This window comes from Lagopus muta, chromosome 5, assembly GCF_023343835.1.
Source record: "Lagopus muta isolate bLagMut1 chromosome 5, bLagMut1 primary, whole genome shotgun sequence".
Lineage (NCBI taxonomy): Eukaryota > Metazoa > Chordata > Aves > Galliformes > Phasianidae > Lagopus > Lagopus muta.
Genome location: NC_064437.1, coordinates 31,088,166 through 31,113,912, shown reverse-complemented (window position 1 = coordinate 31,113,912; position 25,747 = coordinate 31,088,166). Strand labels below are relative to the sequence as shown.

At 42.8% G+C, this 25,747-nt stretch overlaps 1 protein-coding gene across 1 annotated transcript; it reads right to left on the bottom strand.

The window, feature by feature from the left end:
- Positions 1-159: 159 nt before the first annotated feature.
- Positions 160-25,746, bottom strand: CHUK (component of inhibitor of nuclear factor kappa B kinase complex). Its single transcript, XM_048944610.1, has 21 exons — positions 25,523-25,746; positions 25,337-25,431; positions 24,536-24,650; positions 22,743-22,812; positions 20,056-20,144; positions 19,344-19,433; positions 18,998-19,122; positions 17,367-17,474; positions 16,127-16,262; positions 14,960-15,154; positions 14,555-14,657; positions 13,920-14,043; positions 12,579-12,730; positions 12,071-12,132; positions 9,431-9,540; positions 7,989-8,038; positions 7,205-7,301; positions 6,240-6,387; positions 5,560-5,696; positions 4,067-4,163; positions 160-274 (listed from the first exon to the last, which is right to left on the bottom strand). The coding sequence occupies exons 1-21, from the start codon at positions 25,667-25,669 to the stop codon at positions 248-250; spliced, it is 2,277 nt and encodes a 758-aa protein (XP_048800567.1). The 5' UTR covers positions 25,670-25,746; the 3' UTR covers positions 160-247.
- Position 25,747: the final 1 nt, after the last annotated feature.

Below are 25,747 nucleotides of genomic sequence, written 5' to 3'. Positions count from 1 at the left end.
CCAGCCCCGGGCAAGGGCGCTGCTTCCTCAGGACAATGCAGAGTGTGCCGCGTCCCTGCCGTACAGAGCGTTCGCTGTGCTGAAGGCACAGGGAAGCCACAGTCTGTTAAACAGTTAGTGCCAGTTTCGTATATCTGCTGCTGGCCCCACAGCCTGGGCAATCCATACGGCTAATCCGAGATGCGATGGGGCATGTGGCTGCATCCAGCTATCTGCACACAGGCAGGAAGCAGCATAGTTCCTGGGACTACTTCAGCCAGCTCCAGTCAAAGTTCTGAAAGAGAAAATGTATAATCAGTGGATATCAAGATGTTACAATCACAATATAATCAAGAGAGTTAGGCGAAGTGGACAATGATAACAAAAGAGAATAAAATGGAAGGCTTACCCTTAGGCTGGGCTCACCACAAAACACCAATAGAGGCGATCTCCAGAAGAGATCCTTCCCCACTGGTAGCCAGCTCTTTAATAGGTCTAGGAATTGCCTTCACCTGTGCTCCTCTGGCTGGCTCATGGCTCATGGATCAATTGGAGGTTCAGGCCGTGACTCAGTAGTTCCCATGCACTCCACCCCTTCACGGCGTGAAGCAATGATCAGGTTAACTAAAGGGTAAGCTTTCCCTAATACAGAGATCCGGTATATCACGACGTTTATACAATTTTATCGCGACGTGTGTTGGTACAATTCAAGATGAGTGATGATCAGTGGATGTCCATACTCTTCTATGGGCCAGTGCTCGATGATGTGACTGGAGGCATGAGGTCCTGAGGTGCAGGTCCGTTCTATGTTCCATCAGTGGGAGACGCCCAACCCCTAATTTTAGCCATGCTTGGGTGACAGGAATAGCCTGTCCCCCAAAACCACCAATCATCACTCTGTCGCCATCAAATTGCCTCGGATCTCCATAGAAAATTGATGTTTGTGCTCCAGTGTCCACTAATGCCATAACTCTCTGAATATTTTTTCGGGACCAATAAATCGTTAATTCTACATAGGGTCTCTGGTCCCGTCTGGAGGCCCTATGGGGACTAACATCCCTTGTCACGCCATGAATTGTGCTAGGGCCAGTTCTTTTGCTTCTGATGGCTCAGGCATTGTGGCCCAAGACACCTGAGGTGGCTTTTTCTTCCTATTTGGAACAATAAAATCTTCTAAGTTCCATGTTGTTGTTGGTACCCTCTCTATAACCCTTACCCTTGGTTTCTCAGGGTAGCTCTGAAATTTTTGATTGTCCTTTAGTTGTCTCCAGAGCTGGAGAAGGACATGGTTGGGCTGGCGGTCGATCGTAGCAAATTGGACCCCAGCCCAAATTAAATCATTAAACGTTTGTTTTCGGGATACCCTTATGGGTCCCCATCGAGGAGCTCGAGTAGCCAGCATTTTGGTTTTATTTACTGGCAGGACCTCTGCTTCTTCCAAAAACCGAATACTGCACCTAGTCCGCAGGCGTTGTTTCTCCCAAGTCGGCAACTAACTGGGCAGCCTGCTGGACTACGGCTTCTGACACTACAAGGGAATTTAATATGGAGACTAGGGTGCCATAGAGATGGGAGGGAGCTTGCTGTAAAATTAAATCTCTCATCCCTGCTGAAAATTTAACCATATCAGGGCCATCAAATGTGTCTTCATAGATAGCCTCTCTTACATCCAGTTCGCGGATATAATTTTGAAGGTCCTCCATGGAGGACCACATGCCTGTATGTAAAGGTATGTCTGATTTATTCGGCCATACCATACGGCAGGCCGCCATTAACCATTCTAGTATAGAATGGTTTTCATCACGATATTGATGACCCACATATAACCTCTGTCTGAGAGCAGGATGGACAGTCATGGTGGCCAACTTGGCTATTTCTGGGCCATTCACCAAAACACTTTCTGCCCCAGAATCCCACAGCCTTAATAACCAAGCCGGCACACTTTCTCTAGGCTTCTGCCGAAATCACTGTACTAAGTCCATTAATTCTGTTGCTGTGTATGGCCGAGCTGTTACATGTAAATGAGTCTGGGCAGGGGGCCACTGATCAGGCGGCACCCCTGCCGGTCTGTCCTGTACTTTTTTTTTGTTTTCTGGGTTACAACAGGACGGACTTCCAGTGGATCGGTCAGAATTGGATATTCAAGGTCTGATTTGGATTTGTTGTTTTCCTGATCAACGAAGTCTGTTGATTCAGGAGTCTGGTCATCATTTATTGAAATGTTATGAATTTGGCCTACGGGAAGATGTAGAATTGGCTTCTTCCCTGTTAAAATGCCAAGTTCGTGCTCCAGCTTTTCAATGCGGTCTTTCAAAAGCTGATTTTCAGTTTCTAAAGTATTATTTCTTGTATCTGCATGATTTAAGGCACTCAATAGTGGCCATGCCACCATGGAGGCAGCCAGTTGTCTTTCTTTAGTGATGAGGACGTCCTTGCCAAGTCCTTGAAAATAGTCCGCCATGCGATATGGGGAGATATTGCCCATAACACGTAAGGGACCCCATTTTTCAATGACAACAGCTAACTGATAATAGGGGGATCATACAGAAAGCAAGGCAAAAACACAGAGATGGAGACAAAAGATTCACTATCTAGTACTTCTCTATTCTCCAGATAATCATTCCATCACAGCTGGAAAAATTCTCACCGTTTCATGACATAGCTCACTGTGATTGCACTGCTCTCCCCACACTTACTGTAGCACTCGGGCATGGCACAACCTGTCTTTCTTGCTCTGAGAATGATGCTATGCCTGTACACAACCTACTGCTACTGGCCCTAGTGATTGTACAGGCGGTACAGAAACACAAACATATGAAAAAAAGGCTCCCAGCCATGCTTATGGAAAAATAGAGAAAAAAGATCTTACTGATTTCTCTTATGTTCTTCTGAGTGACTTTCAGAGGACAAACCTCATTTTCTGCTGTTTTCCTGTTTATTTTCTGTGTCGCGATACAAGGAGAATGGGAAAGGAACCAAGTGTAACTAAATCAAGTATTTATTGGCAGAGCATGATTCCACAAGAAAGAATAATCTTTCTGAGTTAAAATATGTCAGAGTCAGATGTTGCACCATGGGATGAGATGCAGGAGATGACAGAGAAATAGGTAAGAATAACCAATAGGAAGCCACTCAGAGAGCTTTCCCCTCCTCTAGCAATAGCAATTTCTGCTAATGAGTTTTCATTTGCTATTAAGTTTTCACTGAATTCATCCTCAGCAACTCCAGTAAACTCTTGGTTCGCTGTTCAGTATGATTCATAAACAGCAGCATAGTTTCTGTTGAAACTATGAAATGTTTCTAGACATTTTAAAGTTTTTAGAGCTCTATTTCACGAACCTTCATTTCTCCAACCCTCTGTTCCTTATTTCAGCAGTTACAACAGATAAACAATTTTAACTTTTTATCCCACATGAATAGATGCCAACCCTGAAGAGACACTGTAAGTAGCTTCTGAAAATCCAAACCAGAGCATATCAGTGGATCTCACTTTCTCAGAGATACCTGACTTCTCTACAGGACTGCAATAGTTTGCAAAATAAATTGAGGCAATCTCAAGCTGACAGAAGCTGTATTGACTCTTCTCCTTTATAAAAAGGTCAATCTGATTGCCTAATTATATCTGAATTGGCGTTTCTAAGAAACAGACTTAAAATCAGCTAAAATCAGCTTTTCAAGAAACCTTGTGTTCTGTGATGCTCTTCATCCTCCTGGGCCCATTTGAGCAGTAACTTACCAGCCTTGATCAGTAACTTGGGAACAGTTTCAGTCTGCATCAACATTTCTGTCATGCCTTGCTATTTCAAAAAACAATTTCTGCAAAAAGCCTTCTTAGGACTCTCTAAAGCCCCGCTTTCACTATAATGAGAGCTTAATTTCATAACCAGAAAAGGGCTCCATGCAGGCTGCTTTCCATTAAGACCAGCATGTTAGCAGAGTTCAGGGAGGTAACAGACATCATATGCCAACCACAGCAATTCACATAATCATAAATAATTAAGTAGTAGTTTAGGAGTACTCCATACCCACAGAGGACACTGTTGTGGCTGTGACAGTCAGGTCCTCAGAAACACACCAACAAGCTTACCGTCAAGCTGTTCTGCTCTTCTCTTGCCTCCTGCAACATACTGCTAAAGCGATCAAGATAATTCAGGTTCTCCTCTATCACATCAACGAAGTTTTCCCTGTAGGGAAGGCATAACAAGACAAATATAAAAAAAAGTTAACACTGACATCAGTAGTTTCTGCACTGAAGAAAAAAAGTAAAACACCAGAAAACTAACAGTTCTCTGCAATTACAGAGCTGCCTTTTAGGGCATAAAACACGCCTGGAGGAAGCATCCAGCAGATCCTCACCCCACAAGCCTCCATTTGTTCTCCTTCCCTACAGAGGAAGTACACAAACCACTCTGAAATTCAGCCTTAAGAGAACATGGGGAATGAGCTGAGTACAAAGCGGCCTGAAATCACAGGCTTACATCTTGCAGCTTTCTGTACAGTTCCTCATACAGTGAAGCCAGATTTCGAAGAGGATCTCTGAGGCCACACAAAATCACCTCAGGAAAGCACTCATTAAAGTGTGATCAACCTGTATCACTAGGAGGTAGAATATGCCCTACAGCAGCAGACAGAAAGGAGGAAGCTAAAGGTTTCAGAAAACTGACTTCCAGCAAAAGCACACTTAAAAAATGTGTATCTTCAGAAATTAGATTTTTCAGGTCCAAAAAGAAAGAGATGGCCAAATGGATTGATAAATGAAATGTTTGTGCTTGTAAGCCCTGCTACTGCTCCACAACATCTACACTGCTGAACACTGAGTGTTGAGCAGTCTTTGAGGGGTGCTCTTCTTCTGTTAGGCTGACTGGAATTAAAACTACTAGTGAACTGAGAAAAGGAAAAAAAAAGCATCAAAATCCTCAGCTCCTGTCAACTCTCTTGTCTCAGCTAGGCTGAGATATGAAAGAAATTAAGTGCACAGTGCTAACTGATGGAGGTCACAAGCTTTACTTGAGAGTGGTATATGGAAATTGCTCAGGATTGGAGCATGAAGGTTTGTGAAGAAAGAGCTAACCAAACTCCTGAGGTTTTGGAGTTTTAGTAACATATGAGGTACTGAAACTGTTTTGGAGGAGTGAAATAGAACATTGATTACTCATGACTCCAACTTCAGACCTCCATTTCAATTAAGACTTTTAATCCTTAAGCTGTGAGAAGTACTAAATATGGCCTGATTTATCTGGCACCAGAGGTTGGGCATGAAAAGAAACTGCATTTTGGCTCCAAATTTGCCTTTTGCTGCAGCCCTGGGGCAGAGCTGTGGTATGGGCAGCAGGAAGTTATTAAAAAACACCAGTCAGGAACTGAATAATGTTGCCTTCAGAGGCAGTCTAGTATTCTAAAACACTCTTTCATAGCATATCCAAAGCCCACCATGTGGGACGTGGTAAAGATATGTAAATAGGTCAGGGCCCCCAAGCACTAGAGACACTATCAGCAGAAGACGTGGTTTCAGAGTGTATGTGCACAGTGGTTATACTGACTCCTCTCTCTGCAGCAGCATCCTTTTCTTGTTGCTCTTACCCATCTCCAGGAGTTGCCATAGATGAAAGAGGGTGAGGTGCATATTCTGAGGAGCCCTGGGGGACCCACGTGGCAGCGGGAGTTGAGGCTGTCCCTTCTAGGCTGGAGCTTACCAGTGAACGAGAAGAGCTCTGAGTCTAGAAAGAAGAAACTTGTTTTCTGTGATGTTTCCTAAGCTGACCTTAAACGTTGGCACATGGAAATCAAGATAGTTTTGGCTGTATAGCCACTAGAGATGATGTGTAAAAATCAAGTGTATTCTTCAAACACCTGATGCTATTTAAGAAAGCACCCATTTCATTTTTGCAGAAATACTAACATAATGACAGGTTTAAAAGAGCAGACACAAGTTTACCTATCCCAGTATACATCCTGCAATACACTCAGAGAACATAAGAATGAAGCTCATGTCATGCACTATGTTACATGCACTGCATTCCAGCCTCCAGCAATTCGCCATTTAAGGACTTTCTGGGACCAAGAATTCCTTTACTGGACTTATTTTCCATGAATCTGTCTAAATCTGTGTGAGCTTTTAGCATCTCAAACTTCTCTACAGTAAAGTAACTATTGTGTGGAAGCACCTCTTTTTTGTTTTGAGTTTCTTTCTTTACAGCTTTGTTTGATGTCCCCTGGTTCTTACAGTGGAAGGAAGTGCAAAAAATCCAGAAGCTACTTACGCAAGCAATTTTCAGCAAATGCCATATCTCCCTTTGTCTTTTGCCCTGCATCTGCATCACCGAGTTATCAGCTTCTTTGATGTTATTTAGAGCCACTTCAATCTTTGGAAGCAAGTCAATAATCTTCTGCTTACAGCCCAAGAGCTTGCTGTAACAAAACCAAAACACACAGTTAACTCCAGCTTGTGTGGCAGTGAGCTTTTTGAAAGTGGCCTCATCTTAAGATTCAAGGACAATTCAGTGAGAACACCCCTTTCTCTTAGCTCAACACTGTGGTAGCTGCAGGTACAAAATGTGCAAGACTGAAAGGACCCCTGGATTTTTCTGTCTGGTTAAGACTCAAAAAAAGTAGGTAGACAACACTGCTACTAATACCGAGAATATAAGCTCTTATCTGAGGTACAAAAATTGATCCTGATGATAACAGACAGTATAGAAACTCAACCACGGTCTTTTAATTCTCTTTGGTCTATGCGAGTCTCTGTATGCTGATGTACCTAAGCTGGCAACTTTCTCTGTGGATCTATTAACCATATGCCACAGCTGAAAATAAGGACAGATCACATTTTGCTGACTACTGAGATCTATGTAATGTCTTTTTTGTTTGAGCTTTTGAGGAATTAATGAACAAATCACTGTTATTTTCTCAGCTTGTTACACTATTTCTTTTGAAAGATTAAAATTCCAACTTAAGCAGACCTGCCTAATTTTAAGGTAAACTCTTGGCTGCTAACAGCACAAGCTACTGTATTTTCCTCTCATTTGCTACTAGCTATATGCATTAGCTGTCTTAGAAGAAAAAAGTGGAAATTCAACACAGACACAAAGAGAAGAATTAATACTATTAATATGCTATTAATATTAATGAGAGTGCTATGAGAAGTGCTTATCTGTGAATGGAACATTTGGGTACTGACCCAAAGACACAAATGCTGAAAGTTGCCTTTATTTTTCTGAATAGTTACCTGAGATGGCCAAAGAGCTCCTTCAGAACTCGATCTTGGCTCTGAACTGTCTGCACAATAATCTTCACCATGTCTGTGCTGTCACTGTAGGCATGATCTGGAAGGAACATTAATCATTAGTAAAATGCTCAGTGAGAAGCTATTCACTTCCCCTCATTCATGCTCAGAGACAATGAAAGTCACTTAAGAGCGGGCAAACAAACTGAAACACAGTTCACAGGTTGGCTATAATGTCTCATTAGGCACAGCTTTTCTTAAACATCTCTTTGTGCCACAGATAAAAGCTTCAGTAAGGAAAGATAGTTGCCAAATGCACAAGCAACTAACTCTTCCTTGCTCACCAGGTACCACATTCAGAACACATAATGCCCAAACACGAGGCTCCATCAAGAATAACTGAGGTATAAAGAGAAAAAAAGATTGCCGTTTGGCTGGAGTGATAACACAGGAGTGGCAGTTCTTCATGAGTATGGAGAAGTAAAGGAGTAGTATCTGAAGAAAGTGTTAGGGAATGTCAGAAGGCATACAAAGTTGTTTATGGCAGATACTCAAGTGTGAAAATCATAGGACAAACCAATGACTGGGGAACAGTATTATAGGAATTCAGGAGAATGCCTGGCTCAGCAACAAGAAGAAACTGGCTTGAAGTATGTTCTTGACAATGACTTGACTTCTCCAAAACAGTATTTTCAGGGTTGCAAGAACTGAGTTGAGAAAAAAAATCAGTGAAAGTTAGTTGCTGGGCACAAATGCAGAGAAGTCTTTGAACAACCTGCTTCCATACCTGGAGGTCTTGTTTTTAATTGCTTGTACAGATCTATGGCTTTCTGTTCCCTTCAAAAAGAAAGAAAGAAAAAAATCATATGCCTTCACATGGCTCAGCTATGTTTTCTTTCTGTAGTATCCTTAACTGCAAAACCTTGTTTTTGTAACTAAAGGTACTTCTGCACAGCTGCCTCAGAAATTCTTGCTCCCATTCTGCTTATGTCGCCTGGTCAATTCTATTGACATTTAGTGACATTCTGCAAATGAAAAGCACAAACAATAGGACAGTGTTTCTTTTCCATTAAGTTTATGTTATTTCTCTCAAATATTCCAACAAGCTGCAGTTTAACTAGTTCTTGGGCCCACACCAGACTTCTTCTCTTAACTGCCCCTAGATCACCCCAGTATGATTTCAAGAAATCATGCAAACTTCTTCTCCTTATGTATGTGAGCATTTCTAACATATTTCATTGTTATTGGTCTTGAGAGTCCTGCAGCAGCCTAAGACAGGTGAGAGGTGCTCTTTCCTCCTGCTGCACAGGGAAAAAAGAGAGCATTAGCTTCCAGTGCACATCCAGTCTGACACACCACACAGGACTCACCTGTGTCTTTGGGCTGCATGCATCAAATCTTAAGCAGTGTGCTTTGCTATAGCCTGAAAAACTGAAAAACAGAAGACTCAATCTGTTCTCCACTCCTTGTTAAGAAAAGAACAGAATTTTGTCTTCGTAGCACTAGACTATCCTGAGCAACAGCTCAGGGTATACTTAAAGTACTTTGATAAACGCTGATGCAGCCTTGTGCTTTCAGTAGTGAAAGTGCTACAAACAATGCTTCAGAAGGCAATTTCATCAGGTGTTTAAGCTGATGTGAATGTGGACTACTGCTGCAAGAGGGAGTTCCTCTCCACCACCACTTCCTTTCCTGGGCCCAACCTGATACAGTTGTTCTGTATCAGTGACTATACATGGACAAAAAGTAACTTAGTTGACCTAGCTTTGCAGAGGGGAAAGAGCATGCCAGGAGAATGTATGCTTCCTCTCAGAATACTCAAAGTTAGTTAGAAGAGCTCTTACTATCAACAAATTTAATCTTGTTGTTGTTTTGGCTGTCCCAGCTGTTTTCCCCATGTTTCTAGAGGTCCAGCCATCATGCAGCTCCAGATTTGTTAGGTAAGCTAGGTGAGCTTGCTCCTTTGACTGAATGCTAATAATTCTTGGACTTTACAATGCTGCTAAATGATCAGTTGATCTTCAAGAGGAAGGCAGAGCCACAGAAGGTGGGACTTTCCCTCTTAACAGCAGAGTAATCAAACTGATCTCAGCATTGCTCTGTACACTCAGCTTGCAAAAAACTGAGAAACACATTTTGAAAACGCTGACAAAAGAGCCATTACAATAGATTAAAACATCACTCAGACATCCATTAATGCACAATAAAAACAGCAAGTAAAGAACTTACAAGCTCTCCATGACTTCTCCTTGGCGCCTTGCATATGGACTCTTCTGAAGCTCCACAATCTCTGTGTGCAAAGCCATGATCTGTTCATCTAAATATCCAATATCTTCAGCCTATGGGGAGATGCAGTTACAAGTCAAATTGAAGAAGGACAGCAAGAATAAAGATAAAAATCTACAGAATATTTCTTTGGACAATAGGCTGACTCCCTGCAGACTTTAGGAGATAAAGACTCTTCAACATGACTGCTATTATAATAACCAAGGTTACTCACTGATACATTTGCATTCACAACAAGAATGAGAAAAATCAACTTCTTCATTAATTACAGCTCTTCAAAACGCTTGTTGCACATACACACTCTGGGTCTACAAATGTTCCAGCAGCAGAGATGTTTTCTCTTGTTCTTACAGTGTGAATAAAAGGTGCTCTCACATTTTACATTCCCACATGCATTTTGGCCTAACATTTCTCTAGTACTTCACATCTTCCTCAAAGCAATACAGAAATACTAGTCTTATATCAAGCCTCTCACACAGTCAGATAAGGCAATGAACAACAATCTTTCCAAGCACCAGTAGAAGCCAAGTGGTGCCCAATATACACTGGAAATCTCTGGCATGGTTGAGAAAACACAAGTTACCATCTTGGAATCATGGACTGTGGATACTGAACGAGCACAACAGAAGTGAGTGGTAAAGAAACTGCCTTCCTGAGAAAGCATTCTGGGATACTGAATCTTTTCCTTTCTGACCTGAGTCTGTAGGATCTGCAGAGGGAATGTTTTCTGGAACATAGTTGTTACTGAAACTGCGGAAGTACTTGGTGTGAAGGTATGTAAATAGGATGAGACACCAGAAAGGGATGGCAAGTAAAGAACAAAATAAGAAGTGAGAAGCCATGTGATCAAAGGAGGTCGTAAGAAAAATGCTGCTGGTCTCTATCTGGAGCACTATGGCTCACCATAAAGACTGTAACTGTGTCTCATAAAAGTTATGCTGCCTGCTGGACAGTCACTGTGTATTACAGAATAAATCAATTTCCATTTCTGATAAATGTACATGGTGTGACTACAATCTGGACTGCAAGGGTTGAAGATAGATCATAATCCTCAGGCTCTGCAAAGCAAACACTTGTTAATTATCTGGATTTCGTAGAAACAGCTGTTGACAACTCTGAATTATTCTGCTACATGCAGCCATATTTATATTTCTTGTTTCCTACAAGAAGCGTATTGGGTTCATATGGCAAGGTTTTGGTAGCAGGGCTGTAAGGGAGGTCTCTGTGTGAAGAGACCAAGAGCTTCACCACGTTAGAGAAGACCCAGCACTCCACTGAAAGGACTGGGAAGATGGTAACTGGTGAGCCATCTCCCTGTATGTAATGTAACCAGCAAGCTTTTTTATCATATTAACTCCTCTGTCCTGCTGAGGACCAGGAGTGAGTGAAAAGCTTGACAGCTTTCAGCAGATGAGACATAATAGAGAGTACTTTCTGAGATATTTTAGACATCTACTCTGAGAAATACACTGCAAATGCTCTGCTTTCTCTTTGTGACCCTTCTGCATGGCTTCTGCCTCCCAGGCTTTATTCAGTATATCCAGGAGAAAAGAAGTAGCAGCTTTTGACAATAAACCATTGCGATCATTCTATTTCTGTCCTCAGTTTTTCACAGCTAAAAGCTTACTTTTTCCCCTGTAAAGGACTGGACAGAACAACAGGCAGAGTTGTTCTATGTCAAGGTCTCTATTTCCTTATTACTTTCAATGGAAGTAAAATTGAAATACTCCCAAAAAACACACATCAGGATTCTAGCAGTGGGTATATTTCAGCTAGGGTTTCTCACAGGACAAGTCTTTAACACTGTCTCCCACAGTATTCTCCTGGAAAAGCTGGTATCACGTGGCTTGGACAGGTACACTCTTTGCTGGGTAAAGAACTGGCTGGAGAGCCAAGTCCACAAAGTGGTGGCGAATGGAGTTAAATCCAGGTGGTGACTGGTCATGAGTGGTGGTTCCCAAGGGTCGGTACTGGGGCCTGTCCTGCTCAGTATATTTACTGATGACCTGGATGAGGGCATTGAGTGCACCCTCAGTAAGTTTGCAGGTGACATCAAGCTGGGAGGAAGTACTGATCTGCCTGGGGGTAGGAAGGCCCTACAGAGGAATCTGGACAGGCTGGATAGCTGGGTTGAGGCCAGTGGGATGAAGTTCAAAAAAACCAAATGCTAGGTCCTACACTTTGGCCATAACAACACCAGGCAATGTTACATGCTTGGGGCAGAAGACAACTCTCACTAAGAACTGGTTCTAGCTCCATTCTGAATTTCTTAAGAATGACTCTAATTTCTTTTACCAAAACTCAATTTGCCTGCTTATTTGCAAGGAATTTGTCTGTATTCTTAAGTTAAGCATTGCAATTTTCAGATCACTGCCTAGTGACTGACTAGTATCATTTTCACTTTTAGCAATGTACATTTTTGTGTGCAATAAAATCAAGGTAGAAGACTCTTGGCAACACCACTCCTTTTTGGTAGTAAACAACATTTCTCTATGGCCTACTTTCCTATATAAACAAACTGAGTCTAATGAATTTTGCATTGGTTTTGCTCAAACCACTGTATTCAAACAACTTGGTGCATACCTGGGCACACTGAGAGGCCTTCTCTTCCATCTCTTTCCATGCTTTCAGCATCTTTTCTGAAGCTTAAGAGAAAAGATTTGTTAACGTTTAAAAAGCTACAGATGACGAAAAGAAAGCATGACACAAGCTATGCATGCATCAGTTGAATTTAAAGACAAAGAGGTTGAATCTCTATAGGTTGAATCTCTAAGCAGGAGCCACAACCCAGTTGTGGGAACAGCTGACATGTATTACTACACCTGCAGTTATGGAGGCATCTTATACTTTTTAACCTCCTTTGCTCGTGCCAAATTCATCTTCTTCCCCCAGAAAAAAAAAAACAAAAAAAACCCAAACAAACAAAAAAAAAAAAACCAAAACCAAACACATAAAGATGCTGAGAAACACAATGGCAGCTCCTGCATACATTTTCTTTTAAGGTAATTCCTACCCACAATGGTTCACAGTTAGCCCAATCCTTTACAAAAATCAGACAAGGCACCCAGGAAAGTATTACAAAAATATGTACATATGCCATAAGCCATCTGATCACTGTATCTCTCCAGGTCAAGGCGAATACTCTGGTGAAAGAATTCCAGCTTTGCTTTCAGTTGCTGAGAGGCTGATACCATATTGTTTTTCATTTTTATTAGGTTGGCATTATACCGAAGGAGACTCAGCCTAGCAAATGAAAGAAGAACATCATATTAGCTGAAAAGTGTATGTGCATTTATGTGGTCAGCAACCAAAGAAGCTGTCACTGAAGGAAAGGCAGGTAAACAAAAGAAATAGTGAGATGTTTACAACAAGGAGTGTTAGTGGGGTCACAGACTCCAAGTCACCCTCAGAATATGCAGGTCCTCAACAAGCAAAAGAGGAAGTCCTTTCTCATTTCTTATTTTTTTTTCTTCATGCATGTGTGCCAATTAAGCAACCTTTGCAATGGGGACTACTGTTAGCATACACAGGCTTCTGTAGTGTGGCCCCTGGTGAATGCTGTCATCTTTTTTACTGTCTGAGGCACATAATACTGCCCATTTGCTGCCACACAGGATAAAACTCTACAAACACAGCAAACAGTTTCCCTGATTCTGCCACTTGTGAAACAAATGCCCTGGGCTGTACTGTGCTGCCAGCAGCTTGAGCTGATCAATCCTCTCATGTCAGCACTGGTGAAGCCACTCCTGGAGGACAGAGCCCAGTTCTGGGCTCACCAGTGCAAGAGAGACATGGACATACTGGAGGGAGTTCAAGTAAGGGCAACAGAGATAACTAAAGTTCTGGAAGATCATTCATAGGAGGATGAGCAAGTAGAAGAAGTTGAATGGGCATCACTATATGTAAATATTTGAAAGGAAGTTTAAAGAAGGAGGCTCATTTCAGTGGTTCTCAGTGACATGACAACAGGCAATGGCCCCAAACTGAAATGTCCAAGGTTCCATGTGAACACTAGGAAACACTTTTTTTTTAAATTTAAACTTTTCAATGAGGACTGGCACAGGTTGCCCAGAAAGGCTGCAGAGTCTTCATCCTCAGAGATATTCCAGAGCCGTCTGTACATAGTTCTGGACACGTTGTGTCAGAAAGGATTGAACCAGATGACCTCCAGAGGTCTCTGACAACCTTGGCTATTCTGCAAGTCTGTGACTGCATTCAAGTTTTTTCAATTGTTATCAACATCAGGCAGTATGAAATAGAATTAATGGAGCTGTTTAAGTTCCCAGCCCAAACACACTTCATAATGTGGAAGTATAGAAGATCAGAGAGCTATAAAACTTTTAGCAATCAGGAGTCCCCTGAGATGCATGCTTCCAGTCAGTCTCCATGTTTGCATAATACTGAATCCTCTGAATTAAGAATAACAACTTACATAGCAGCTCTCTGGCCCTGGAAAAGCCTGCTGTAATCTTCTTTTAGCCCAATGACGTAGTGAACAGCTTCTGCCCATACCTTGCGGAGCTGAGGAATTGGTAGTTGGATTTTACTATCCTGTACTGAATACAAGAAAAACATAATTGCACCTAAATGGAAGAACAACTCTAGAAAAGGAGTCTAGTGCTTACAACATTCCCTATTCCTGCTTCAGGTACTTAAACTAACAGATCAAGACACATAAGAACTGCTCATTTGCTATGTGATGTTCTCATTTCTTTGAGCATTGTGGCTACTGGCAATAAAAGGTGAGACATAACACTATGTGAAACGTCAGAAAAGGCAGGACCCATGGTTTGTTTTATCCATTAATTCTGCATCTAAAGCACTCACTCAAGCTACCAAAGCTCTACAGAAGAGTTCCAAAAGAGTAAGCAACGGATGCTCTAACTGTTAAATCTATAAAATGTGGAGATAACACTGTAGATAACATTTTGCTAGGCTGCTACAGGTTCTTAAATGGTCCTCTTAGTCAGAGGCTGCCCTTCGAAATACACAAAGAGATTAGCAAGGCAAATGTACTTCCACAAGAAGTAATGCTTTCAGGTCCAAGGTGTCCTCCAGCATACTTACCAATATAATTTACACACTCAGACAGACTCCGAGAAGCAAAGGGTCCATCATAGACAATTTTGCTTTTATCGAACAAGTAGACCATATAGCTATCCCAGCCCCTCTGCACAAACAAGAGAAAATCTGGTTACAAAACGAACTCGTTATTGTCATCAGAAACTCTTCATATCTGATGCCTTAAAAAATTGACTTTGACAGATTCCACAGAAGCACAGGACCCTTTGCTAGCAAGTTACTTTAAAGATTTAGTTGGAATATAACCATAGCAACCTATGTTATCCAAGAAAATCATGCTACACAGAGTAAATTGTCTCAAGTGGGATGAGATCAAAGCAATTAATCTTCCTTAAGATTTCAAATTCCTTAAGAGTGGGAAAGACTTTAAATGAACAGAATCATTCTTACTACGCCATCAATAACACACTGGGAAGCAGGTTTCCGGGGGTCCAGGCAAATTCCTGTCTCCAAGAGCAGTTCCTGATTTCCAGTGCTTATTCCAGTTTCAAACTCAATTCGAATCTGAAGGGAATGAAGACTTTCCTCAGGATGCAAGAGAAATGAAACAATCTTGGCAGAGGTCATATTTAGGATGTGCACTATCTGTAAAAAAGAGTGCAAATTAATTACAGGTCACTGGCTATCCAAGACAATGCACATAATAGCATCAAAGGGTGTACGTAACCATAAACCATAAAGTTTTAGCAATTACAATAATTAAGTGCAGGTGTAAAGCCTCACATCATAAAATTCAGACCTGTAACTTTTAACTCAATATCAGAAAACTATGACCAAACTCCCTCACAGCTCCAAAGCCACACTGCAGCTTCATTACACGAAAAGAATAGAAACAAGTTAGCATACAGGCCATCTCAAGTCTGTCATCTCTGAAGTAGCCAGTACAGCTTTCAAGAAGAGGAGTCTAATTCCTCCATATAAAACAACTGTGACATAACTCCACCTATCTTCTCACTGCTCTCATGGCTTTCTGTTTTTACTGTATCTGGGTGGAAACCGTAGGTCTCAAACCATATCACAATATGCAGATTGTGACAAGTCCCAATTATTGCCATAATGTTTTGTGTTTCTGTCTCTAATTCCTTTGGAATTCTTTCAGATTATTCTCTGGCTTCCACGCACTTTTGCCTCAGTTAGTCTCACTTCAGCAGTTAATTAATAAATAATTTGAAGGGGAACAGCCAAGTGAATACAACCTCTGATCTACTACTAGTACACAAACCTGAAGTCACTGTATCAGTAATACAGTTCAAAATTAACAGTCATTAGCAAATACTGAACAGTCACTTGAGCTTGCTGAGTCCTTACTAAGATGACAGGCAGGAATTTAGGATCATTCTTCTGCTACAAGAAGAAAGCTAGAGATTAATATAGCATATGATATTCTGTCCTCAGATATGTGCCAGACAGGCTGTATATACACATACTTTCCAACACCAGCAAAAAGATTCCTCAAAACCCAGAAGCTAGATGATGCCGGGATTATAGCTTTGCTGTATTGAGCACAATTCCTGTTCTCTGAAATGTTTCTACTGAGCCCATTAAAACTACACTCACCTTCAAATTCAGTATGTGATCCATAATTAGGAAGCACTTTGGACAATTGGTTTCAGGATCTAAACCTCCACCCCTCTGTTCTGGATCCCAATTCAGCATCAGTTGCAACCAACTTTCCATCGGTTCTACAATTAAACTAAACAACAATAATAATGAATTTCAAAACAGAAGAACCATGAGAAAGAGAAGGCAGATATTCTAACACACTAAGCTCACTTAGTAAACCTTAAAGAGTCTTAAAAAGCAAAACTGTCTACAGAGCAACCATCATCATGGTGCAGAGCTGCTTGGAATAATTACTGAATTGTAGGGGCTGGAAGGGACCTCTAGAGATCGCTGAGTTCAACCCTGCCACAAAGCAGGACCTCTGTAGCAGACTGCCCAGGTGGGCGTCCAGATGGGTCTTGAGAGGAGACTCACCACCTGTCTGAGCAGCCCATCCCAGGGCTCCGTAACCCTCACCGTGAAGGCGTTCTTACGTACTGCTGCAGAACTTCCTGTGCTCCAGTCTATGGCTATTTCTCCTTGCCTTGTCCCCACAGATAGCTGAAAAATGGCCCTTCATCTCCCACAAAGCTCTCTTCCTTGTTTATCCACATCAAAAGCACATAACTTTATTATCAGTAACGTGGTGAAAGGCACTGCACAGTGCAAGAAGCACTCCCACTCAGGGATGCATCACTAGCTTCAGGAAACTTTTTTTTTTTCCTATCTACAAATATCATTTTCCTTTAAGCACCTGTGCTGTGGCCCTTGGTCCTTCCACTCTGCCTCTCTATAAAGAGTCTGGATCTGCTGTTTCTGTAGCACCCCACGAGATACTGGGAGACAAAATCAGATGCTTCAGCTTCAGGAACTTCTTGTATGCTCTATTCAGCAGGCTCTGACCATCTCTGAGGCGTTGGTTGTTCTTGCCACAGTATTTTCCAATGCAAATACTAGATGATTTTGCTTTCATGAAGGAGCTAATTTAAGCTCCTATGACTAAAATTATATTAGAATCGTTTATGACTTGGTTTATGAGATTCAATACCATCAAATTTTCAGGCAGATATTAATGAAGTCATCTCTCTCAGCGAAGAGCCCAAAGTTCCATGAAGATCTATGGGGCTACAAGCTATTCTGTAACAGCAAATAATAGCTTGCTTACAGATTGAGACAGTATTTAGGAGAAAGAAGGACCCCTCCATTTAAAAGATGAGCCAAAAATTATCATATATAATCACATTGTCACACTTACCTGCAGATGCTGTGAGGCTGTGGCAAATGAGTACTAAAGCGAACCTCCCCACTCATCTCTTCAGAAGCAAATATGTGTTTTGGATCCTTCTTCTTGATTTTTTCATGCCTAGAAAATAAATTCTTTATGGGTATGACAATATTTCTTTTGTAAAGGGCCAAGCAAACCTGGCATTAGCAAAAAGTATCAGCTTTAGAAAACAAACTTTTTTCAGGATGAATATATTTCTAAACAATTCACCTAGCACAACTATCTCCAACTGGAAGAAGGGAGTCCTTGCAATTAACTCTATCTCTGGACACATTTTCACATCTGCTTGCAAGGACATCTGGAGAGCATCAAACAAAAGGACCAACAGGTAACAATTAACTGCGGACCACAGGGCAATCCTGCCCAATAAAATCAGCCTCTGCACAACTGTGAGACAGTTTGAACTTGCAGGAGTCATTTGGCAAAGTCACTGCACTTGCCTTGATGCCAGAGGAGCATATAAGATAGAAGTATTAGAAATACTGTGTATTACTGGAGCCAACACTAGGAAAAACCACCGTTGGCAACTCCACCTGTTCCCTCATCCTGGCTCCCTTCAGCACTGGTTTGCATCTTGCCTAGAGCTTGGTTGCTTGCGCAGCAGCAGGATTTCCCAGTGCAAATCCCATGTAAGCATGGCCCGGGCCGCAGCCATCAGCCAGGGGTGAGGTAGACAAACACTTCGTGCCCCTGGAGGCCAGTCTGCTCTCTTAATCAGCCCCAGTTTTGAACAGAAGCTGCACGCAGATGGCCCACACTGCTTTCTTCCTTTTTATGAGTACAGATGCTTGGAAGAGCTGTTTCTCTCTGTCATTTGTTTTTCACTACTTTTTTATTATAAAATAGAGTTTTCCAAATGTTGGAAAAAATGGGACAAATATTTGAACTACTATAATAATAAAATCCCAAGAGTTAGGATTTTAAAGAGAAACTACTGCACTTTAAAATTTACTTCCTCTCCCTCCCATTATTTTAATGCTATCAGGAAAACAAATTTCATGCTTGTTCTGTCGCAGAACCACGCTTTGAAAAATCCATCTTTATTTATATGGTCCTGATATCACAAGCTAAGATGTGGAAATACATCAATAATACAACAGTAAGCCTTTCTGCTCTTTGTTCTAGCCATGAGACAGTAAGGAGAAACTTCCACATATGTGGAAGTCCTATTAATGTCCTTCAGTTCTCATCCTTGTTAAGCTATTTGGAAGCACATCCTATGTGTCTACACTGCAACAGGAAGTCTTGCTGTGCATTATTTGTTGCTAAAAAATAAGTGACCTCACAGTCTAGCAGAACAAAGGACTGTATTGCTCCTCTCCATGCATTAATCTGTTCTGACATTACTTCCCTGTTTAACAGCGTGAATTATAATTAAGTTTTTTGATTCAAACTTCAAATTCTTGCATTAATTATTATGCTCACAGGCACCCACGACGATATGTATAAATTACTGATCAAGGTGTCATTAATGCAATGAAAGTACGACTAGCTTCTGCAAGATTTAACAGACCAAGAAGCCTCATTATTCAACAGCAGTAAGTTTGATATTGGGATTCTCACTCACTGACAGCTGTCAGTCCTTTTGCTGAATGTCTTACCAGGTAAATGGCTGGAGATTGTGCAGGAAAGGCCGAAATCCTGCAATGCATTCAAACACCATCGTTCCAAAGCTCCAGTAATCAACAGTGACAGAATAGGATTTATTCTCAAAGAGTTCGGGAGCCTGAAAAGAACCATACAAGGACACTTCAGAGGCAATTCAGGCAATCCAGCACTACTGCAGAGACAAATCTATGTTTAGGAGTGGCTGTCAGCTCCAGAGGGAAAGAGGTGGAACCAACAGAAGGGTGACAAGGGACTTCTGTAGGTTCTCACACACTTCTACGATGCTATAAAATGTGTACATCACTTGTACACATAAAAAACAAAACACAGCTGTCTTACCAAATATTGCAATGTTCCAACAAATGAAGTGCACAAGCTTCCTTGATCCAAATCCTTTGCGTAACCCAGGTCAATTATTTTGTGAACGATCTGTAAGCAGTTTAAATAGATCATCAGAAGAACAAATTCAGAGGGAAAAAAACCAGCACAACAAACCAAACCTACGCAGTGACATGCATCCAAGAAAGGGAAAGCCAGAACAGGAACTCCGGAAAAAGTCTGTGGTGAAGGTTTGAGACACGACACTGCACTGAAGCTTGCTGTTTCACCACATAAGCTGGCCTCAGCTTAGACTCAACTTTGTTTAAAGCGACTCAGCAGTTTTAGCTTGGCATTCTATCTTATGATGTTGGAATTTGAGGAGTAACAATAAATAAAACCATTTTTTGTTAAACAATCCACTTGGTTGTACTTCTGAACTAGCTTGATTGTTTACACAACCCTCAAACCCACAAATGTAAGGCTACCATAAACTACAGTTTTGTATCTTTCATCCTCTGTTTGCATGTGAAGTTCTTGAACAGAAGCAAAAATTGTTTGCTTTTAATGATAAAGTTTACAGAATAAGCAAAGTAGAATCTGTTGCTTCAAGAAGATACAAACATTTCATAAATTCAGAGTTAAGTTTTCAGTCTAGTTCAGTGCCAGAAGCTAGTCACTCTTTTATTTCTCTCAGGTAAAGCTGCTCACAGTTTGCAGAGATGTGACTTACCTTCCCACCTTCATCCTGAAGAACAATATTTTCAGGCTTTAAATCTCTGTGTATAATTCTGTTTTTGTGCAAATATTGGATACCAGAGCCTAAAAGACATGTGTGATATGACAGAAAAAACACACTTATTAAAGACACAGCTAAAAAATACCTCCAGTTTCTTTGATTGTGAAAGCAACATGTTTTCATTTAGAAGAACCACTAAGAACTTGACTTAGAATATTTGCTGGGTTTGCACATACAGCTACAGGACTGAACAAACTGTTCCTCTGCTCTTCAGAATGGGGAGGCTGCTGTGAGCTAAGACCTGGTGGCACAACTGCAAGGCAGATCTCTGGCCTTAAAGGTGAGAGAAGGGAGCTGATTCCCTGATTCAGCTGGGAGCTAAGCAGAAAAAAAATAAAAATTAAAAAAAAAAAAAAAAAAAAATCAACCAGGTTTTAGCCAGGCTGGTTTTCAGAACCTCACAAGGTCACGGAAGTGGCTGGAGGGAACAAGAAAAGGCAAAGGGTAGGACTTTGCCTTGTGGCAAAATGCCTTGAGGTAGCTGTGAAGCTACTACTAACAGCAACAGGAGAAAAACTGCCTGTGGGAAGAGAGGAAATCATTACTCCACCCAAATAACACCACCCGCTGCTAAACAAAAGGTTATTTTGCAACTCAGCTACAGGACACTGCCACATACAGAACAGCAAAAAACAACTGTCAAAGTGTGAGATTTTTTTAACCTTCAAGACGTGATATCTCTCACTAGAGACAAACCTGCAACCATCAGTCTATTACTCATTTACACACTTAACAGTTTCCAACTTGCACTTCTCCATGGCACTTTGAAATAGGGAGAGAATGCAGTACCAGCAACATATAAATGCTTTATACAGTAAAATGCTTCTGATTTTAGGTGAAGCTGTCAGACACAAGGCTGGCAAACAGTCTGTCTGAAAGAACACAGATCATGGCCTGAACAGGCAATCAGCCCATGAGAAAGAGCTCAGGTTAGCTTGGGAACACAAGTAAAGTGCCTCTAGCTTCTGCATGTAGCTGGAAGAAACTTCTTTGTGAGAAACTGCCCTGTAGCTGTAACTCAGTCTCCTTGCTTTCTCTGAGTGACCTTGCTTATTCTGATATGTGGTGCTTTATTGTCTCCTGCTGTTATATATATAGTCATGGTACTAATGGTTTGTGCAGACATCTTGCTGGTCACCACAGGAATGTGCTGGGTGTGATCCCAGGGCAGACATTCCACCGGCAGGCTGGCATTGGTACCGAAGACTTCGTGGAGACTGTACTGGCTGGCTACCCCAGCAATGTGAGTACCTCTCCATTAAACTGATGCAGAACACTTGTCTCCATGTACTTTCTTAAGGATCGGTAAACTTTGTACAGATGGCTGACTTTTGTGTTACACAGCCCTACGGAAAACAACACCAAAACAACTTGGTGTTGTTTTCCTCTTTGGCTTCATGTTCCCTTGCCATTTTGTGAGCCTTAACACCAGTCAGGAGTGACTCTGGAAAAACCATAACATTGTTTTGACTAATAAAGGTACCAGTCCTTTTCCGCTTCAGAAAAATAAACCTTTAGGGGAAAGCCAACCATCTCTCCTCTCCCTCATAAAGAGGACATGAGAATCCTTCTGCCTAGAAGCCCAGACCACTGTGTTCAAGATACTTTTTCATACCAAGATGGCTCCATTCCTAGGAGAGACTGGTTAACTATCAGAGAAAACAAAGATGAAGGAGCTCTGCTGAGGAGCATTCTTGGAAGGCTAGCTTGCAAGGAAGACCATCTGCAGACGTAACTCTCCAACAGATTACCTATCCTCTTCCAGAGCAGCCAAGAAGCTGCTTTAAGGTGCATCTCTCCTATCTTTTCTTACAGACCTTTCAGTAGTCAAGAATTTGGCCACCAAAATCTCCACCTCCCCCTGGAACCTGAGGCTAAATGTGGATGCTGCATCTTGACGTAGCCACCCTTGTCGCAAGCAAAGGAGACAACAGACACCATCACTACGTTAGTCGCATTTTTAACATAGGACCATAGAATAACTCTTTCAAAATGACAAGCTTTTCAACATTTAGGCACTTATTTAGGGATCCCTCACCTAATTAATCCTCAGTTGAAAGAAATCACTAGCCGGAAGATTGCTGGACAAGACACGGCATGATTAGCTTGTATGTTCTCTTCCTCTTCCGCTATGCTCTTACCCATCTTGCTCTCCACTCTGCTTTATTGGCTGTCCCATCCTCTCATCCTGAACAAACAGAATTTCTCTGCTACTAAGCACATTCTACAGAGTGAAGCCACATAGAAACATAGACACACACCAGACAGCTTCTTGCTTTTAAGCGGTAGAAGTTACACTCCTTCAGACTGGTGTGTAGCTTGGCATCTGCTGAGCCATGAACAGAACAGGAAACTTGTGACCTTAACGCCACAGAGTTACCCACAGCTGAACACTATATAGCTTCTTCAGTCCCTTTCCATGGACACATCATTAGTGCAAGCCTCTCATCTCTGCAATCAGCAGAGACACAGGATCCTCGCTCTGGAATAGAAGCCCAGCTTAGTTTTGCACACTGTTTTTGTTAGTCCCCTTCTCAGGTAGCTGAAAAAGGAAAATGCCATTACACATAAATACAAATATACAGAAAACAAACAGACACTGAAGTCCATAGACTACATACCAATGTCACTAAGAAGAGAAAGTATTTGGCTTTCCTTAAGTCCACAGCAGTTTTCTGGTTTGTTTAGCAGCTACAAAAAAAAGATGATGATGTTTACACTCACAATGCATCAATCAATAGTCAGGAACAAAGCCTACCATCCCTTGCCAACACCACACAGAAAACAACACAGCTCAAATATAACTCTTGTTGAATAGAGTGATAGAAAAGAGGGCAGGGAAAGAAAGAAAATAAAAAAATCACTGCACTGAGACAAGGTTGAAGAGATTTGGACTGCTAGAATAAAACCACAGAAATCTGAAAGCTGTTGGAAAACAAGCAGACGAGAGACTCAGATCAGGACCGAGGGCTGGGAGCAGTGAGGATACCCAGGCTCCCCGAACCTCATGTTCCTCATCTTCTGTGGAAACTGCTCCAAGAGAGCACAAGCATAAAACATGTGCATGACCCACAGACACAGATGCTTTTCCAAGCTTTATAAAACATCATGGATGTGCAGTGGCAAATTAACAGCACTGAAAAGCACAATGTCCAAGAAATGAGAAATAGTGCTTCCTTTTTTTTTTTTTTTCCATTTTTTCTAAAGAACAAAGCATTACATGTGATCAAGTGAAATAAAGTACAGTACTTCTCAAGCTGCACTAGCATCTATGCATTAGATGCTAAATAATCAAATACTGCACTGAATGTACAGCTAATATAACCCCAAATTTCTTGGCTGAGGTCTCCAATTTGCGTTCAAGTATTCTCAAAACTTTTACTGCATAAATACAACACCCAAGCATCACCAGGTACGTGGACAGCTATGTACCTATGCAGTATGCTACTTCCACATATAGCCCCTTCCTTTAATTGACAACCTCTCAGCCTCTTAACATTGTCCCAATTGTTTTAAACATTACTAAAACATAAGATGAAACCATTATACATTAATTGCTCTCACAGATATGCACTACATCACTTAACATCTGCATGGATTTCTCCAGTCTGTTTGCTGTGTAGCACTGGTGAGAAAAACAACAAAAGCTGAACAGAAGAAAAGTTTCCTGACCACTCTGATGACATGATTTCTAAGCAGAACTTAAGTGGCAGAAATTTACTTTACCACCACTAAACAAGGGACTGCCTCCTGTGTACAGCTACAATGGAGCGGAGCATGAGTTTTTATCTAGCCGTGCAGCTGCTGCCAGTTTGCTTTTCTTGTAGGTGCTGCAGCTTTGTGGAGGAACAGTTCCCAGCTGATAGGAAAGAGCCAGCTAAAGTTTGTGAAACTGTGGCACCAGCCCAGCACTGAGAGCTGGACACGTGGTAGTTAACGATGTATCAGACTCCAGACTCCGACATGTAGAGTGCTAGCATCTAGGCTTACGTTGGAATGGACCTTAAAGCCCATTCAGTTCTAACCCTTGCAATGGGCTCGTCACATCCCATCAGATCAAGTTGTCCAGGGCTCTATCCATCATGGCCTTGGGCACCATCAGAAATTAGGCACCCCCAGGTTCTCTGGGCAGTCTGTGCCAGGGCCTCACTGCACTCTGAGTAAAGAATTTCTCTCCATTATCTAAATTTATTTTAAGGCTATTTTCCTTTGCTACATCATTACGATGATGCCAAAAGTCAGTTCCCCTGCTTATAAGCTCTTCGAGTACTCACTGTATATTTACTTCCCTGGATCTACACTAAAAAAGAGAAGCTCTACAGAACATATATGGCTTCATAGATGGCCCACAGCTATGGGGACAGCACCACCACCCCTTGTTTTGCTGTGCCACGCAAAGCTAAGCAGTCGTTACCTTCCGGAGGTCACCCCCCGAGCAATACTCCATTGCCAGAAGAGGCACATCATTCACAAGGAAGTTCATTTCCTCAGGAACTTCGCAGGCTCTCACTATGTTGGGATGGTTCAACCTAGACAGACAGAAAACTTGTGAAAGCCCTGGCTACTCTACTGAAGAGTGGGAAGAAAGGTCAGCTGGCCAGCCAGGTTTAACGCCTCAGGTCTGAACTACGTTCTCCAGGTACACCCTTGCTGAGAAGCACCCAGTCCTATACACCCCCCACCTTGGGAACACCTCAAAGCCCACATGCAGCACTTTAACAGAGAGCTAGGCTCCCGGCTCGAACTCTGGCTGAAGTTATTTCAGGTGTGTCTCTATTCCAGTGCACAGGGAAACCTCCCTTTTGGCCTAGGGGTTTAAGCACGTGCAAGCATACGGTGCACAGACCCACAGGCCGCCAGCACCTGCTCTTCGATCACGACGCACCGTTCCCGCGACTGACCCACAACCCACGGCAGCCGCAGCTGTCAGCGCGCCCCCAGCGCCGCGGGCGAGGAGGTGAGCGGAGCGGTGCGCATCCACGCTACGACACCGCCCCGCAGGGCCGCTGCCGCGCCCGAGGACGACCCAGGAGAGCCCGGCGGCCGGCGCAGGCTGCGCGCAGAGCCTCGCGTGGACCCCCGGAGCACAGCAGGACGGGGCCCCCGCGGCGCCGGGACAGCTCCGGTATGCGCGAGGCGAGGGGCGGCTCTACCCGCTTAGGGACAAACAGGGAAGCGGCGGCGCCTGCTCGCCGGCTGGAGGCCCGGCACTCACTTCTTCATAATGTCGATCTCGTGGCACCAACGGTCCTTGTTCTTGACGCTCAGCTCCAGCCGGCACGACTTGATAGCCACCCGGGCGCCCGTGTCCTGCAGCACACAGCCCCGTCACGGCGGGCCCGCTCCCCCGCCGCCGCCCCCCCCACGACCGCCGCCCCCCCCACGACCGCCGCCGCCCCACCTGGTGCTGGTACAGGCAGACGTTACCGAAGCCGCCGGTGCCCAGGCGGTCCCGCATCTCCCAGGGCCCACAGCCGCCCGCCGGCTGTCCCCGCAGTGCCACGCCGCTAGGGGCCGGGGGGGGCCCGCGTTCCGCGCCCCGCTCCATGGCGCCGCACACAGCTCCGGGCCCTTAGCTCCACCTTTATTGCCGCGTCATCGTGCCTCCCGCCCGCCCGCCGCTCCG